The 16,268-nt window shown below is 32.6% G+C and overlaps 1 protein-coding gene and 1 pseudogene across 1 annotated transcript; both read right to left on the minus strand.

Annotated features, from left to right (window-relative positions):
- Window positions 1-1,573: 1,573 nt before the first annotated feature.
- On the minus strand, window positions 1,574-2,046 carry LOC120209567 (annotated as a pseudogene).
- A 3,490-nt stretch (window positions 2,047-5,536) lies between these two features.
- On the minus strand, window positions 5,537-6,526 carry LOC120209568 (thaumatin-like protein). Its single transcript, XM_039208545.1, has 2 exons — window positions 6,426-6,526; window positions 5,537-6,335 (listed from the first exon to the last, which is right to left on the minus strand). The coding sequence occupies exons 1-2, from the start codon at window positions 6,490-6,492 to the stop codon at window positions 5,653-5,655; spliced, it is 750 nt and encodes a 249-aa protein (XP_039064476.1). The 5' UTR covers window positions 6,493-6,526; the 3' UTR covers window positions 5,537-5,652.
- Between the last annotated feature and the right edge of the window lie 9,742 nt (window positions 6,527-16,268).

The raw sequence follows: 16,268 nt of genomic DNA on the forward strand, positions 1-16,268 counted from the left end.
AATTCGAGGTTATCTTCAGAATGGATTAGTTGTATCGTTACCATTCTAATGTTAACTGTCGATTGAAGCGGGTATTTTTGAGAAGTTCTTAAATATATAAATCACCATGCTAATAACAAATAATAATATAATATATAATAATGACACGCATGTGTGTGTGTATATATATATAATCACTTATATACATAAATATATGTATGTCACAATACGAATACATAGATAATAATAATATGTATATATAGACACACGCATAACTAGCAACTAATAGTTAACCCCTGTAATTAATAATAATATAATATATAAATATAACTAATAAAAATATGGAATCATAACTAATAGTACTAATAACTAATAATTAATATATATATATATATATATATATATATTCATATAACTAATAATAATATATATTCCTATATAATATGCAAACCACACATACATAATTAAATAATTAACCTAATATTCAAACTAATAATAATAATATATATATATATATATATATATAGACACAAACGAAAATCGAATGAAACCCCAAACAAAATAAGCATATGCAAAAACAGTTTGTTCATCTCTTATCAATGTAATTTAACTACTCTCGAATTTTATCCTTTTTGATTCTGTGAAATAATCAAAATGTAACAAGAATCTTAAAACAATATTTTTTTTGAACTACCCCTATACATCTCCCTCAAGTATATATAATATACTTCTTCAAGATGGAGGATGGAGTTAGAGATCCATGTTACATTAAATCGGGGTGACTTGATATGAAAAATTTGTTCTTTTACGACCCTTGTCCCTATAAAATGAAAAAGAGGACAGATGTCCTGAAGTTTATAAACAAGGTCCTTCAGAATTGATGCCTTGTGTGGTCAACTGATCATGGGTTCAGCCATGGTCGTGACCTCATCTTCTTTGCCACCTTCAAAACGGGCCTTCATTATGGATGAATGGCATTAGTAACAATAAGGCACAAACGTCTTTTTTTCCTTTGTAGATGTCATTATATTTCTTTACCAGCATATACGTCCCAACAACAATCGCATGAGACTGAGAGTGCAATACGCAGGATACTAATTTAACGTAATCAATTCTATACCATAGAATTTTCTCAAGGATGGTAATGATATTTAGTTGAAAGTGTCATACAGTAATTGTATCCAATCCAATTTTAAAATTCATTCCATGAGACTGAGAATCCAACAAGTAATAAGCCTAGGAAAGATTCGTCGTCAGTACATTGGTCAGGATTAAAATTATAAATTTATATATAATTAAAAAAAGATAATTATTTATGTAATCATTCACTTATTATTTTATTTTTGTTTTAATCATCTAATTATTATTTTTTAAAATTATAATTAATGTTATATTTTGTTTATTTTTTATTTATCATTAAAAAATTAATAATACTTTAAATTATCTTTTTAATTTTCATTTAATTATTTTTTAATTTTTTAATTTTTTAATACTTATTATTATAGGCTTAATTTTTATATTCACTCGTACCACTAAAATCTCAAAACCTCAAAACGGACTTACCTATAAACCATGTCTTCTGATTAACACAGGCTGAACCCAATCAAAATCCTAGGGCTTAGATTAGTGGTCGTTACTCTTTGGCCGTGCTCTTCATCATTTTCCGGAATTCCTTGAAATTAATATTCCCATCTTTATCTGCATCAGCTGAAGCGACCATCCTGACGCATTTCTCAACCGAGCACGTCATCCCCAACTCATTCAAAACCAAATGCAACTCTTGGGCCGAGATGAGGCCGTTCTTGTCCTGATCGTACAAATCGAAGGCCGCGCGCAGCTCGCCTTCGGCGTTGCCGTTGTCGAAATTGGATCTGCAGAGGATGAGAAATTCAGAGAGGTTGAGGAAGCCGTCTTTGTCGATGTCGATATCGTCCATGACGAGTTTGAGTTCCTCTTCGGGGGAGGAGGACCCTAGCGCTGTCAAGACATCGCTGAGCTCCGTTACGGATATCTACCGTCCTTGTTCTTGTCGAATTGGTTGAACACGCTCTGAAGATTCTCATCCATGGTGTTGTTTGGGCGGTGGGCATGGTCTTTTTCTTTTATGGATTTTTGAGGAATGGTTAAAGAACTACAAGGGTGTTAAGTGGCTAATTTTAGTGCTCAATTTGAGGGGTGGGATGCTAGCGTTGGCGGCAAAATCGGAAAACAACAAGGTAATCATATTTTTCTGCCCTTGCAACTAGTGATGATAATTTCGTGGATTTCGTAGATTTATATCGTACTCGTTTTAATTGGGATGAAGATGAGTATAATTTTAATAGGTAGTGAGCGGATGTGAATTTAGAAAGTGGTACGACGAGTGATGGGTTTAAGACCTTACTCATCCCGCCTCCGCCCGCTCCGCATCCGCCTACCCACTAAATATCTATTAAATTTTGGATCATTATAAATTTAGTTATAATTTTAGAATTTGTCATTTATGTGTGCCAAAGAACAAAAATATTATGTGTGCCAAAGAACAAAAATATTATGTGTTTGTCATTTATGTTTCTAGGCTTTAATTATGTCTTTTATCAGGGGCGGATGTACATGGCTCGTACATGACTCCCTAAGAGAGCCATTGTACACCTATTATTTTGAGAATGTTTTAAATTTAGTTTAATTTGTTAATAGGAATAGAAAAAAATAAAAAAAAAATTGTAAACCCAAATTTTTTTAGAATAGGGTATTAAAATTTTGGACCCCTATTTTTTAATTTCTATATCTGTCACTATCTTTTATTATGGTGTTTTATGTACTTTAAATTCTATGTTAACACTTAACTCAGATAATCCTTTGTTTATTTTATTATGTTTATTAATGGAAGTGTTTGTTTTATGTTTGTTGCTTATGTATAACTTAAGGTTGCTGTCAGGTGAATCTAAATGAGATTTCTCTAGTTGGGTAGTGGGTGTGGGGATAGATTTGAAAATGTGCCCGCTTGGACGGGTGTGGATTTGAAAAATTTTACCCATCATGGGTGGTGGACGGGTAGTGGATTTAAAAATATTAGGTGAGTATGAGGATGGGAGAGGAGGTATTCGCATCTGACCTGTCCATTTACCATCCCTACTTGTAACTTTGCTCTTATTTTTTTAGAATTTTATATTATCATAGTTAAATCCATTTTTAAATCTAAAACACATAATATATATTCTCAAAATTAGTAATTATTTAATAATAAATATTTAAATATCTTATAATCTTAAATATTGAATAGATATTCAAATATCTTATAATGTAAAAGCAACAACAATTTTATTATTATTAATAACTTGATTCCTGCAATAAAATCATTTCTTTTATTGTAAATAACCCCATTTATTATAAAAGTATAAAAGTAATGTTGAGAAGAGAAATGCAATGAAGTGAAGAGAAGAAACAAGGAATGAAAGAATCGTGCAATGCCAGAAAAAAGTGACCTACTCTTAGGTCATTTTTAGCGTTCATCTTTATTCTAACGTATTTCTATCTCTATTATAGAGATAAAATATTAATTCATCTCTAACGCTTTCTCTACATTACCACTAACTCTACTTTATTTATAATATTTAACTATTATAATATTGATTTTAAAAATATAAAATAAAACATATATATTTCTAAAAAATATCAAGATAAAAAGTATAAATAAAACATTCATAAATAATATTACGAAAAAATAAATTACATAATTATATATTTTTAATTTTTCGAATAATATATATTCCACTTTAATCTAATTTAATCATTAAAAAAATTCTATTTTTTTATGTTTGTTCTATTTTTATGTTTCAAAAAATTAATATGTTTATTTATCTAATTTCAATGTGTTTTTATCTATTTGTAATTTAATCTACTTCAATCTAATTTAATCATTAAAAAAATATATGTATAAAAAAATTAAAAAAAAAAATTTAGCGTTGCTACAGTAACACACTAGATGTAGCGTGATACTGTAGCGATCTATAGAGTAGCAATGGATCCAATGCAGGACTATAGCACTCCACAACCAGAAATTCGCTACAGTAGAGCAGCATTGGAGATGGAGATGCTCTTATTATCATGGTTTTCAGAACTGGACCAGTTAGCGAACCGATCATACTATCGGTTTACTGGTTCAATCGGTCCGATCGGTCGAAAGAACCGGACGACGTCATAATTTTTTAAAAAATTAAATAAAAATACCAAAAATATTTAATAAAAATAATTTTTTATATCACAAGTCATTCTAACATATATAAGTTAAAAACCATAAAATCAAGTGAAACAAAATGATTCAAATTAACTACAACATAATATTTAAGGTAAAACATATTAAATAACAAATATAATTATATAATATAATTAAAAAATAAATTTGGGGTTAAAAAAATTATAACAAAATGATATTGTTTGGTTTAATTTTAAAAAAAAAAACAATCCACATGACTAAGAAATATAGAAAAGCATCCCAAAAGTCTAAAGAGTACAAATATGAGAACAAAATAATCTCACATTGCTAAGAAACATAGAAGCGCATCACAACTAACTTCTATAAATAATAGAGGTAATTTGACATTCAAAATCATGGAACCTTTTGGTGAACATTGAGTGAAATATTCTTTCACTTCAATCAAGCTCGAATTTTAGGCTTCAATCGAGCTTCTAATTTTTTTTTTGAGTTCAAGCCTTTTTGAGTTCAAGTTTCAATATTATATTTTGAGTTTGAGTTGAACTTGATAATTTTTAGCTTGTGAGTTTGAGTTGAGCTTACTTTTAAAGTTTTCAAGTTCAAGTCGAACTCAGCAATACTCGAATTCGACTTGGTTCGTTTAACAAACGACGTTTGGTTTAATTTTTTTTTTTTTTAAATAAAAATCTCGGTTTTTTCCGATTTTCAGTCGGTCTGGTTCGAACGGTTCAGCGGTTTTGACCGATTCACTAATAGCGATTCTGACCGATTCATTAATAGTGGTTCAACCAATTTAGATTGAATCAGATTAAATAACAATTCGCGGTTAAACCGATTAAACCGGCCGGTCCGATTCAGTTTTCAAAACAGAGCTTATTACCTGTTTCCCGAACATCTCTCTGGCGCCAGGGCAAAACCCTACAAACAAAGCCAGTAGCTGTCCTCAACTCTCTGACACCCACTCTCTGCCCGTTTTCCAGTTTATTGAAGCTCGTGAAACCCAATTTACCAAAACAACCTTCCTTTTTATATCTCACTACCGCAGCTTTTTTAAAACTTCTCTTTAATGAGTATTCTATCGTGCGTGTAACGTTAATGTCCATGCTACATATATAGCTTTAATGAGTATTCAATTGTGCTTATAACGTTACAACAACAATAAAAACCTATTCTCACAATGAATATTCTATTGTGCTCGTAACGTTAATGTCCACATATATAGCTTCCCCGTCATTTTATTCAAAGATATAAAATGCTACTCACGTGCTGAAGGACCCATGTCCCTACTCTCCACTAACACAAATATTCCCTGTCTGTCTATGCAGATCTAATAAGAAAAGCAAACATAAATTCGCCATGTAATATAATATAATGCTTCTATTAATAAAATCCACTACAAACAAAGATTAGAGACGACATAGGAACGTAGTAGGCGTGACATCTAAATTTGATGATAGTATATGGAAAACAGGAATGGATTAGCGACGATAGGGGCAGAAAGTGAGCAAATAGTTGCCGCGTGTGCAAGTGGCAATGCTGGTGGGATCATCGTATGCGTAGGAATAGGCTTTGGGACAAGCAGTCTTGAAAATCTTGGAATATGCAGTTGGCTTGCAAGACTGAGGATTCCCAAAGTCTCCGATGCAGCAATATCTGGGCGAGTTGAAAGCAAAGCAAGCGCTTTTGCACGCCACCACTCGCTTTTTATCATTCGATCTCACTTGTAACCCCACGGGGCACATCAGGTTTAAGTCGCTGACGCACCCCACATAGCTGCATTTCCCTTTTCCCTTGAAAGGGATTATCGACATGGCAATGTTGTAGCCATCCACCAAGCTCACGTCGTAGAAATCTTGGTCCTTCCCCAGGGTGATTTCCGCCAGTGTGGCTGGCGGAGCACCGCCAAGTCCATTGCAGAAGAGGGAGCCACCGCAGTCACCAGTGGCGCAGCGGCCTCGACCCGAGGCGTCGAATGAGCAACCGTGACGCCCCCAGAAACGACCTGACCAGAGGGGAGGAAGACGCATGGAGTAGGCTTTGTTGGGTGGAAGCTTGAAGCCACCGCGGGCTAAAAGAAGCTTTCCAGCGCTTGGCTGGATCCCTGGCCAAACCGGGTGACCGCACTTGTTGTAGACTGTTATCGTTGTTGCTGATGTCTCCACTGTTTGTAACCAAAAACAAATGTTATAAAATGCATTAAGAAAACTATGCAAGATGTGTTGCTTTAACCAACTTAAAATAAATTAAGTACCAGAAATGTGGGATAACAGAAGAGTGAAGAGCGTGAAAGTAACCACGGATCTCAGCATGGTCTCCATGGCAGAAATTTTATTAAGAGAGTGAGAGGAAAAAAGAAAGGCCTTCCTGCTTTGATTGTGCACTATGGCAGCCGTTTTATAGATAGAAAAAGTAACTAACCGAGCCTTTGTTTACTATTCGAGTTAACTAGTAAAAGAGACCTCACTTCTTTCAATAGTGTTTTTTTATTATATATATATATATATATATATATATATATATATATATATATATATATTTAATAGAAAATAACTTGAGTGACCGATAATGCATTATAATATATGATTTTAATCAATTTTTTAGGATTTGCGAAAATAACCAACAAATTCGCAACGCGAACTCCAAATTCGCAACACAGTTTCCAAATTCGCAACTCAGTTTCGAAAATCGTAACGCGATTTTCAAATCCGCAACGCTAATTATCAATATAGGTAAACAGTACTATCGCAACGCGATTTTCAAATTCGCAACGCTAATTACCAATATAGGTACACACAACTATCGCAACGCGAATTTCGCAAATCGAATTCGCCAATTTCGTAACTTAATTACCGACATAGGTAAACACGGTAGAAAAAATCCGGAAAAAACTCCGAATTCACCAATTTGAAAATTGAGATGCGAATTTGACAAATTCGTGTTGCGCAATGTAAAACCTCGCCTCTTAAAGAAAAAATCATTTTGACAGTTCGTTTGTTTGGTTAAAGTTAAACGAACTAACGAACAAACATGAATATACCCTCGTTTTTGTTCAATTCATTTACCAAATTCGCAACTCAGTTTTCAAATTGTCGAATTCGGATTTTTTTACCGGATTTTTTCTACCGTGTTTACCTATATCAGTAATTGAGTTGCGAAATTGGCGAATTCAATTTGTGAAAATAGCGTTGCGAATTTAAAAATCGCGTTGCGATAGTAGTGTTTACCTATGTCGGTAATTAGCGTTGCGAATTTGGAAACTGTGTTGCGAAATTGGAGTTCGCGTTGCGAATTTGTTGGTTATTTTCGTAAATCCAAAAAAAATTGATTAAAATCGTATATTATAAGACATTTTCGGTCACTGAAGTTATTTTCTCTATTTTTAAATATATATATACACACATATATATATATATATATATATATATATATATATATAAGAATTAATTGGTAAATTCTCTTAAAATAGGTATTTTTATTGAAGATATAGGTGTGTTTGATTGTTAAAAAATATTTTTAAAAAAATATTTTTCACATTTTTTTGCTTTTGATAGTTAAAAATTATTTTCGGAAAATATTTTTCATTGTTTGATAACTGCAATTAGTTTTACGAAAAATATTTTTCAAAGTTTGATAGTTGTAATTGATTTTTCCTATGTAATTCATTTTTCTAGTTCTTTTGTATTTTTACGTAATTGTTTTACCATCTGATTTTTGTAAAATATTTTCTCAACTTTTCACTTCATAGTATAAACACTCAAAAAAATATTATCTATACATATAATATTAAATTAATATTTTAATATCATTTTAATAAAAAATATTAATTATTAAAATATTTAAAATACATATAATATAATTTTAATAATATTATATTTTAATATTATATTAATATATACTTAGATATATTATAATAATATATTATAATAATATATGATATTATATTTTTAATTAGTAATATATAATAGATTATTAATAATTATCTATTATTTTTATAAATATAATATTATTCAATTATTAATATTTAGTATTATGTTAATAAAATACTAATAATTAAAATTAAGAGTGTTCAAATGGTTAATTCAACCACCTATCGAATTGAATTATCATTAACTAAATAAATTGAACTTTTTTTCTTTAATCGTATCTGAATCAATTTTTTTTTGAAAATTTAACCGAACCGAACTTTATTCATTTTATGTAAATCATTTTATATAAAAATAAATTATAGTGAATCAAACAATTAGTGAAAATGAATTAAACAATATTATCAAAACACCGTAAAATAGTTTGTGAAAAATATTTCCCAGAAAATGTAATTCATTTTACGTAAAACGGTTCTAAGTAATTTATTTTACGTAAAACGATTTTTCATGTAATTCATTTTACGTAAAACAGTTTTCAAGTAATCCATTTTACGTAAATTATTTTTTAGAAAACCAATTATAGTCTATCAAACAGACCCTACATTTAAACTAATTTTACCTAAATCGAACAAAAAACATGCAAACCTTCTGGTTGTCTCTGCACCCCTACCTTCTTTATCACTAAGAGGTTATTTAGGGGCCTTAGTTGGCGATCCGGGTTTTTTTCCTCTATCGACGATGAATTTTATCCCCTATCGTCACACTGGTCGATCTCGACCCTTGCTATTTTGAGATCAAATTTAGTATTCAGAGGTTGTTTTGATTTGTCATCGTTCGCGCAGCCCACACCGAAACAGTGTTTTATCCCTATATGTCTAGTCAACTACTGTGCCTCAATGTATTTTGGGGAGAACCAATTAGTTGGGGTTCGAGTGATATTTCACCCCTAATCATAACTCATCCTTTGATTCTTCAATATCGGTCGGTTCAGACCTCCACTTAGTTTCACCCAAGCTTCGTCCTAGTCATGGATAGATCACCCAAGTCGAGTCCATAAGTAGTAATAATTTCCTTATGAAGACTCGCTTTCGCTACGGCTCCGGTGGGTTCCCTTAACCAAGCCACTGCCTATGAGTAGCAGGCTCGTTCTACAACAGGCACGCGGTCAGAGCCCTGGGCTCCTCCGATTGCTTGGGAGCTTACGGTTGCATGTTCTATTTCACTACCCGATCGGGGTTCTTTTCACCATTCTATCACGATACTACTTCACTATCAGTCATCCAATAGTATTTAGCCTTCTAAGGTGGTCATTGCTGATTCACACGGGATTTCACATGTCTCATACTACTTGGGTCAGAGCGTAAGCCAGTGATGCTTTCACATATTAGACTATCGCCATATAGGGTTCAATACTTCCCTATTTTACCTAGCAACACAACTCTTTTATTTCTCTCTCACAACCCCATTTTCATGGTTTAAGCTACTCTCATATCACTCGTTGCTACTACAAGAATCACTTTCGTTTTCTTTTCTTCCGACTACTAAGATGTTTTAGTTTGCCATATTATCTCTTTTCTTCCCATGGATTCAACAACAGTTCAAAAGGTTAACCTATTTGGGAATTGCTGGATATATGCTTATTTTTAAATCCCTGAAAAATTTCGCCGCTTACTACACCCTTCTTCGTCTCTAGATGTCTAGGTATCCACCGTAAACCTTTTCTCGTTTGAACCTTACCCTTAACTTAACTTTACTTCAAGGATATGTCATCCTAAGGTGCAACTAAACGAAATAGAACCATTTTATCAACGTCCATGAATGATAAATCATAAAACGAATTGTTAAATCGAAAAAATTATATACTATCATATAGATTTGTTTCGGCTAAGTTCACAAGTTAGAGATAAGCAAACTCGAACTGCTGACATTTGTCATAGGGTAAACCACCACCTCTCAGGCCCCCGACTGATTCTACCATAGAGGTTAGCGATAGACAATAACTTCCTCCCAAACACAACTTACAACTTTCATCATATTGTACTCTTCTTAGAGAAACTCTTCTCAAAATCTCAAGATGTGCTTAGTTGGAATCCTATTATAACTAGGATTTTTGTAGTTTAAGATTATTCAGCTACATAAGAACCAGGAACGGAGAGTTTTCCCCCTCCGACTCTTTGATTTTAAGAATGATGGTTTTAAGTATATTGGTTTTAAGAATAAGTAATTGCACTTCTCCGACCCTTACTGCCCAACTTAAGAGAACACAACTAACGTATTCCACTTATTGAACAGGGTTCTATGGTCGATTCGTGTCCCTTAAATACCAAAGACATCATTGGGGTAATCTAGTAGTTCTTAGGGGGTGGAGACGATGAGGTTGGTTCGTAGATTTTCCTTTATTTTGTCATATTTTGCTGAAATAGTTTGAGTGAGATAGTGTATCAAATTGTTTGTAAGGGCCAACTTGATATTCTTCCCTAAGGATCCTATATGGAGAAACCTAAGAGAGTCGTTGACTCCAACTTCCATCCATGTACGATCCATACTAGATCTGACCAATCGTCCACCCTACCTTTTCTAAATTATTGACAACCCATCTCTTAGTAGTCTTTCAATGGCCTATTTCGATCCTCTTCTCAATTACATAGAAAAATAAACCACCAAATCAGGTACAAGATATTATCATTACCGCATGGAAAATTAGACACCCAACCTGTAATCGCAAAGACCTAATTACAAGAGCGAAACTTTACCAACTGAGCTATATCCCCTGAGCAAAGTGGAACATGCATGGAGGAGTTATATCGAGAAGAGATGAGCCATGGTCACGAGTGAATAGAAAGTATGATCTATATTAGATCTCACATGAATCACCTTGATCCTACTATTGTGAAAAAAATATGCTAGACATGCTCAATTGGGTGAAAATTTTGAATTAGATCGTGCTACTTTGAAATCTGATGGTGTTTTTCGTAGCAGTCTGAGGGGTGGGTTTACTTTTGGAATACTTCGTTTGCTTTGCTTTTCTTCTTCGGATATATTTGGTATGGTGCTAGAACCCTGTTTAGAGATGTTTTTATCGATATTGATCCAGATTTGGATGTTCAAGTGGAATTTGAAGCATTCCAAAAACTTGGAAATCCAAATATAAAAAGATAAGTAGTCTGATGCAAGTTTGCTTTGTTATTTTTTGCTTCTATTTTCTATTTATGATTTGACATAGGCTGGTGGAAAAATATTTATTAAAACCGTTGTATTTTCCTTTCCTTTCCTTTTCTTTATTTTATTCAGGATATGATTCCAAATAAACATGCACGAAAACTATAATTGTAAACCATGATCGAATTTATGAAAACATTAGTTTATACATTCCTCTTAATATATACTCTAGGGATAGTTTTTTTCGCTATCTCTTTTCGAGAACCGCCTAAAGTTCCAACTAAAAAATGAATTGATTTTTCATTATCTCAATTGGAAGGCTCATTACTTCAATCAGTCTCAATATTCCTCGAATGAAACTCTTAATTGTTGAGAGGGTTGTCCAAAGGCATTATATAAGGCATACCCAGTAAAACTCACAAGTAACCAGATATAGAGATGGAGATTAAAGTTGTTGTTTCCATTATTATATAATTTCAATATTGCAATGGATCTATGATAAGATTATTTATTTACAACAGAATGATATACAAAGTCAGCAAATCTCACTGAATACAAAATAAGATTAATGGTTATACAAATCGGTGACGGTAGTTCTAGATTTGGTCCAAAACGAACTATTGTGGAGAATTTTTTGAAACGATTGAATTCGATATATGGTAAGGTAGCCCCTGGATGGGGAACAACTATTTGATGGGTGTCACAATGGTTTTATTTGCGATATTCTTATATATTATTTTGGAGATTTATAATTTTTACGCTTTTCTGGATGAAATTTCACTGAATTATATTCACAAGAACCACGAAACCTCACTTTTCAATAGAAAAAGTAAAATTTTTAGTTCTCGACTTTTTTAGCCCATTTTATTTTGATAGTTCGACAGCGAAGTTTATGTATTCTTGTATTTCCGTAGTATGAGTGTGTGACTTGTTATAATTGATCCTATTGATAATATAGAAAATGGGTCTGTCATCTTGATCGAGATAGTTTAATCCCGTCGGATATTCATTCTAGTATTTGGAGCACAAAATATATGAAATGGATCACAAAGTATTTGGACTATGATTCATGCTTACTATTAAAACCTTGCGGCCGGACTAAAAAAATGCAAAGAAGAAGTTATATTATTTATAAATTGAAATATTTTTTATTCTTTCAAACCCCTATTTAATTTATGCTTTTTTTATCAAAGGACAAACTTTTCTTATCTTAGAATTTTTATTTATTATTTAATAAACGATGATCCACTGGTTCTTACTCAAAGAATCTTTGGACTTAGTTTGAAGGTTTTATTGAATCAATGTAGTTGTAGTATGAATCTAAAGTTTCAATTGATTCATAGGGTCTTAACCATTCGTAAAAATATACATCATACATCACTTAGATCATTTCAAAATTGACGTGATATTTCTATTTAAATAAATTGCTTTTATAAAAATAAAAATATAATCAACATTATAGTTAATGCAATATTTTTATTTTTATCAACAAAATTTCAAAGCTTACATATTCTAGTGACCAAAATTCGAATCTTTTAATCATTTTTTTAATAAGAATCAATATTTTTTCTCGGTAAATTCTTTGTTAGTCCAAGTATAATCTAAAATAAAGATTCAAAAAGTGATATAATAACAAAATAAAATAAATTGTACCGTGAAAAAAGAGACCAAATTCAAACAAAGATTTCATTTATTGTCTTACAAATATTCCAAGAGAAGACACTGAAAACATGGAAGCTTAATAATTTTTATAAAGAGAAAGGGTGATAATTTTTTTAAAGTTTAGCACAAAAACGATAAGAAACAAATAAAGGTACAGCTCAAAAATTTTCTGTTTTTTTTAAGTTGAAATGAAAATGGTAAGAATAAGAGTGATTTTCCCGATATATCACCGTTGAACATGAAAATGGTATTGTCTCCGACACATTGTTGCGAACTACCATGGAAGATACAAGAAGAATGATGAGCGTCAATTACTTGTGTGCATGGGTAAGTGAAATTGATGTAGTTTATTTTCTTTCGATCCTTTTGATTAGGTTAGTAAATTATACATTTTTTGATCAGGTTACGAACTACTTCCTCGAATCTTTGAATCAATGCTTCAAGATTTGCGGGTGAAGAACGAGGAAGGATACGATTACATCAGCCTCATCGATAAAGAAATGTGGACGAACGCATATGATGGTGGATATCGATATGGACACATGACGACCAACTTGGCAGAGGCAATCAATTCAACTTTAAAGGGTGCACGTCACTTACCTGTAGCGACTTTGGTAAAGACTACATATTTTTGTTTGGGGATGCTTTTTGCGAAGCTCAGGATACAAGCTCAAACCTGGATGCAAGGCGGTCATGTCTATCACCATAGATTAGTTGCAGATCTACAGAAAAAAATTACTGCATCAAATGGGACAAGTTTCTCTAGAAGGCATGAAATGTTTCGTGTCACAGAGTTGTCGCGACCTCATTAAGGGATTGAAGCTGTGTCGTTAAGAGTAAATATAAGGGATAGAACGTGTGACTGCGGGTTTTTTCAAGCTCTGAAATATCCATGCTCTCATGTGATAGCAGCTTGCTCGTATACACATCAAGACTATAACCATTTTGTGGATCACATATACCTACTATTTGAAGTTTTTAAGGTATACGAATTTGAGTTCCCTCCATAGGTAATGACAAAGACCCTGATGAGGTTCAAGATTGGCTTCCGATTGTACCAAATCTGAGTTTATTGAGGGAGCGTGGTCGTCCAAAATTCAATCGAATTCTTTACGATATGGATATTCGAGAAAGATCTAGACAAGACAGAAGATGTAGGCATTGTAGAAACCCATGACACACTAGAAAAACATGTCCACTTCTGTTGTCATCAAGTAACAATTGATGAGGAAATGATGTAGTTATTTATCAATTAATAATTATTGTACTTTAATTTGCATTTACTTCAAGTTAATGTTATTCGATAACCGCTGATGAAGATTAAAAAAACGATACAACTATACGAGCTTGGACGTTGGTGTTATATTAACGAATAACTTATATTAACGATACAATAAGTATTAAATGGTAAATGATAACCAAATTACAATAATTAATATTAAATGGTAATAAACAAAATTAAGCAAAATAAATTAACAAAAAGTCTAACAAATTTAACAAAATAAATTAAAATAAATTCAATCATATTAACAAATTAAAGTAAGTATTAAATGATAAATAAAAAAATTACAATAAAAAAATTCAATAAACAACTACAATAAAAAGTACTAAATACAAATATAATAAAAAAACAAAATATATCGATGCATGCGACGCGAATGTGTTCCGCAGGGCGGTGGCTGTCAGTCTCGAGGAGGATTTCTTCGTATCACTGGTAGTGACTCCTCGATGTCATCATCATCGTCGTCGTCGTCGTCCTCCTCCTCATCCTCCTCGTCGTCGTCGTCGTCATGAGCAGCTAAATTTTGTTGATGAGGAGCTGATGACGATGAAGCACCTCCATAGAATAAGGACCCTTGAGGTGTATGACGGACTATCCCACCGGCATGCGAAAACTGGGAAAACTCATAAAACCCAGACATCGCTGAGTGTGAAAATTAATTCTTAATCTAATAATCATGCATTAAATAAATCAACAAATTATTAATAATAATTTTAATTAAATTAAAACGTTAAAATATTATCGTATCAGCAAAGTGTCGAGATATATGATTTCCATCCGAGCGAAGTAGACTGTCTTCCATTTTATATTTGCAAAAAAATTAATTAAATAAAATATTAAATAAATTAAATACAAAATATTAAAAATATAATAAAATATACCTTAGACAGAGATTATAAGAATATTTGAGAGAAGTTGAGAGAATTTGGTGTAATGAAAGTGATTGGGGAAGAGGATATTTATAGGGAGAGATTGGGGTGTGAAACGTCGGGGTATGTAGGTAATTATAGCTAAGGTGCGCCGCGGGGGCTCGTCTTTGTGATGCGTGGTAGATTTTGGGGTAAGGTGCGGCCCCTTCATCATGTTATATCTCCTTTACACACGTGTATATCATGTCAGTATAAGGCACGCTTTAGGGAGTGCGCCTTACCCCACGTGATACTAAATCAACGTAAAACGTATTACATAGAGCGTGCCTTTCTACAAAAAAGTGTTAGATCAAAAAATTTAATCTGAACGATATATTATAAAAAAATATACTGTTAAACGGTGATATATCAAAAAAATCACCGGAATAAGTGAATGATTTTAATTATCATTGACAAAGTAAAAAAAAAACAGTGGAAAATAAAGAGGGAAAAGGCATTGTCGATAATCGAGGTTCTCAGGGTACTCAGCGCGACCTTTGTCTGTTTCTAATCCCCATTCCAATTTCACATGTGCAAAGGAATCACTCTGTCTTCCTCTTGGTTACGAGGATGTAAATTTAACCCTTTTTTATCTTATTGATTTAATAAGGTTACTTTTTTTAGAAAAAAATTTAAGCTTGGAAAAAGGTGAAAAAACTCCGATCAGGTCGGATGGGATCCAGTGGAAGATATAAAATTTTTTAGTTGATTCGAATTTAGGTAGATGATATATATATTCAGGCTGAGTTAAGTTGACAAAAAATACCCTAATCCGACTGTGACCATCCTACTTGGTTAATGCTATCACATTGCTGCATGACCATCTATCACAACAAGCAACGAAACACAGGAAAAACAGAAGCACAAGGATTGGCGTTGAAATTAAGCAGTGCCCGAGTTTCTTTCCTTGTAAATTGGGAGTACAGTTCAGTTGCCCTTTAAAAAATCCAATTCCATTAACATCTTCATCTTCCTTTTTGTGTTTGGTTATATGGTATGATGGGTTGGATTTCGGAGCAGTGAATTAATGACATAGAATTTGTATTTTGTTGGATCAACACAAATTAATAGGCCCAAGCTAAAACAAAACACATGGACCCGAAGCAACACATTAAAAGGCCCTTTTTTTTTTTGGAAAAGCTCCATATTCCTAATTCCTTCCTTCCCGTGTCCATTCGTAAAACAAATCCCAAACAAAACAAGTGCATGTGTCACATAAT

Source organism: Hibiscus syriacus, unplaced genomic scaffold (genome assembly GCF_006381635.1).
Source record: "Hibiscus syriacus cultivar Baekdansim isolate YM2019G1 unplaced genomic scaffold, ASM638163v2 tig00019229_pilon, whole genome shotgun sequence".
Lineage (NCBI taxonomy): Eukaryota > Viridiplantae > Streptophyta > Magnoliopsida > Malvales > Malvaceae > Hibiscus > Hibiscus syriacus.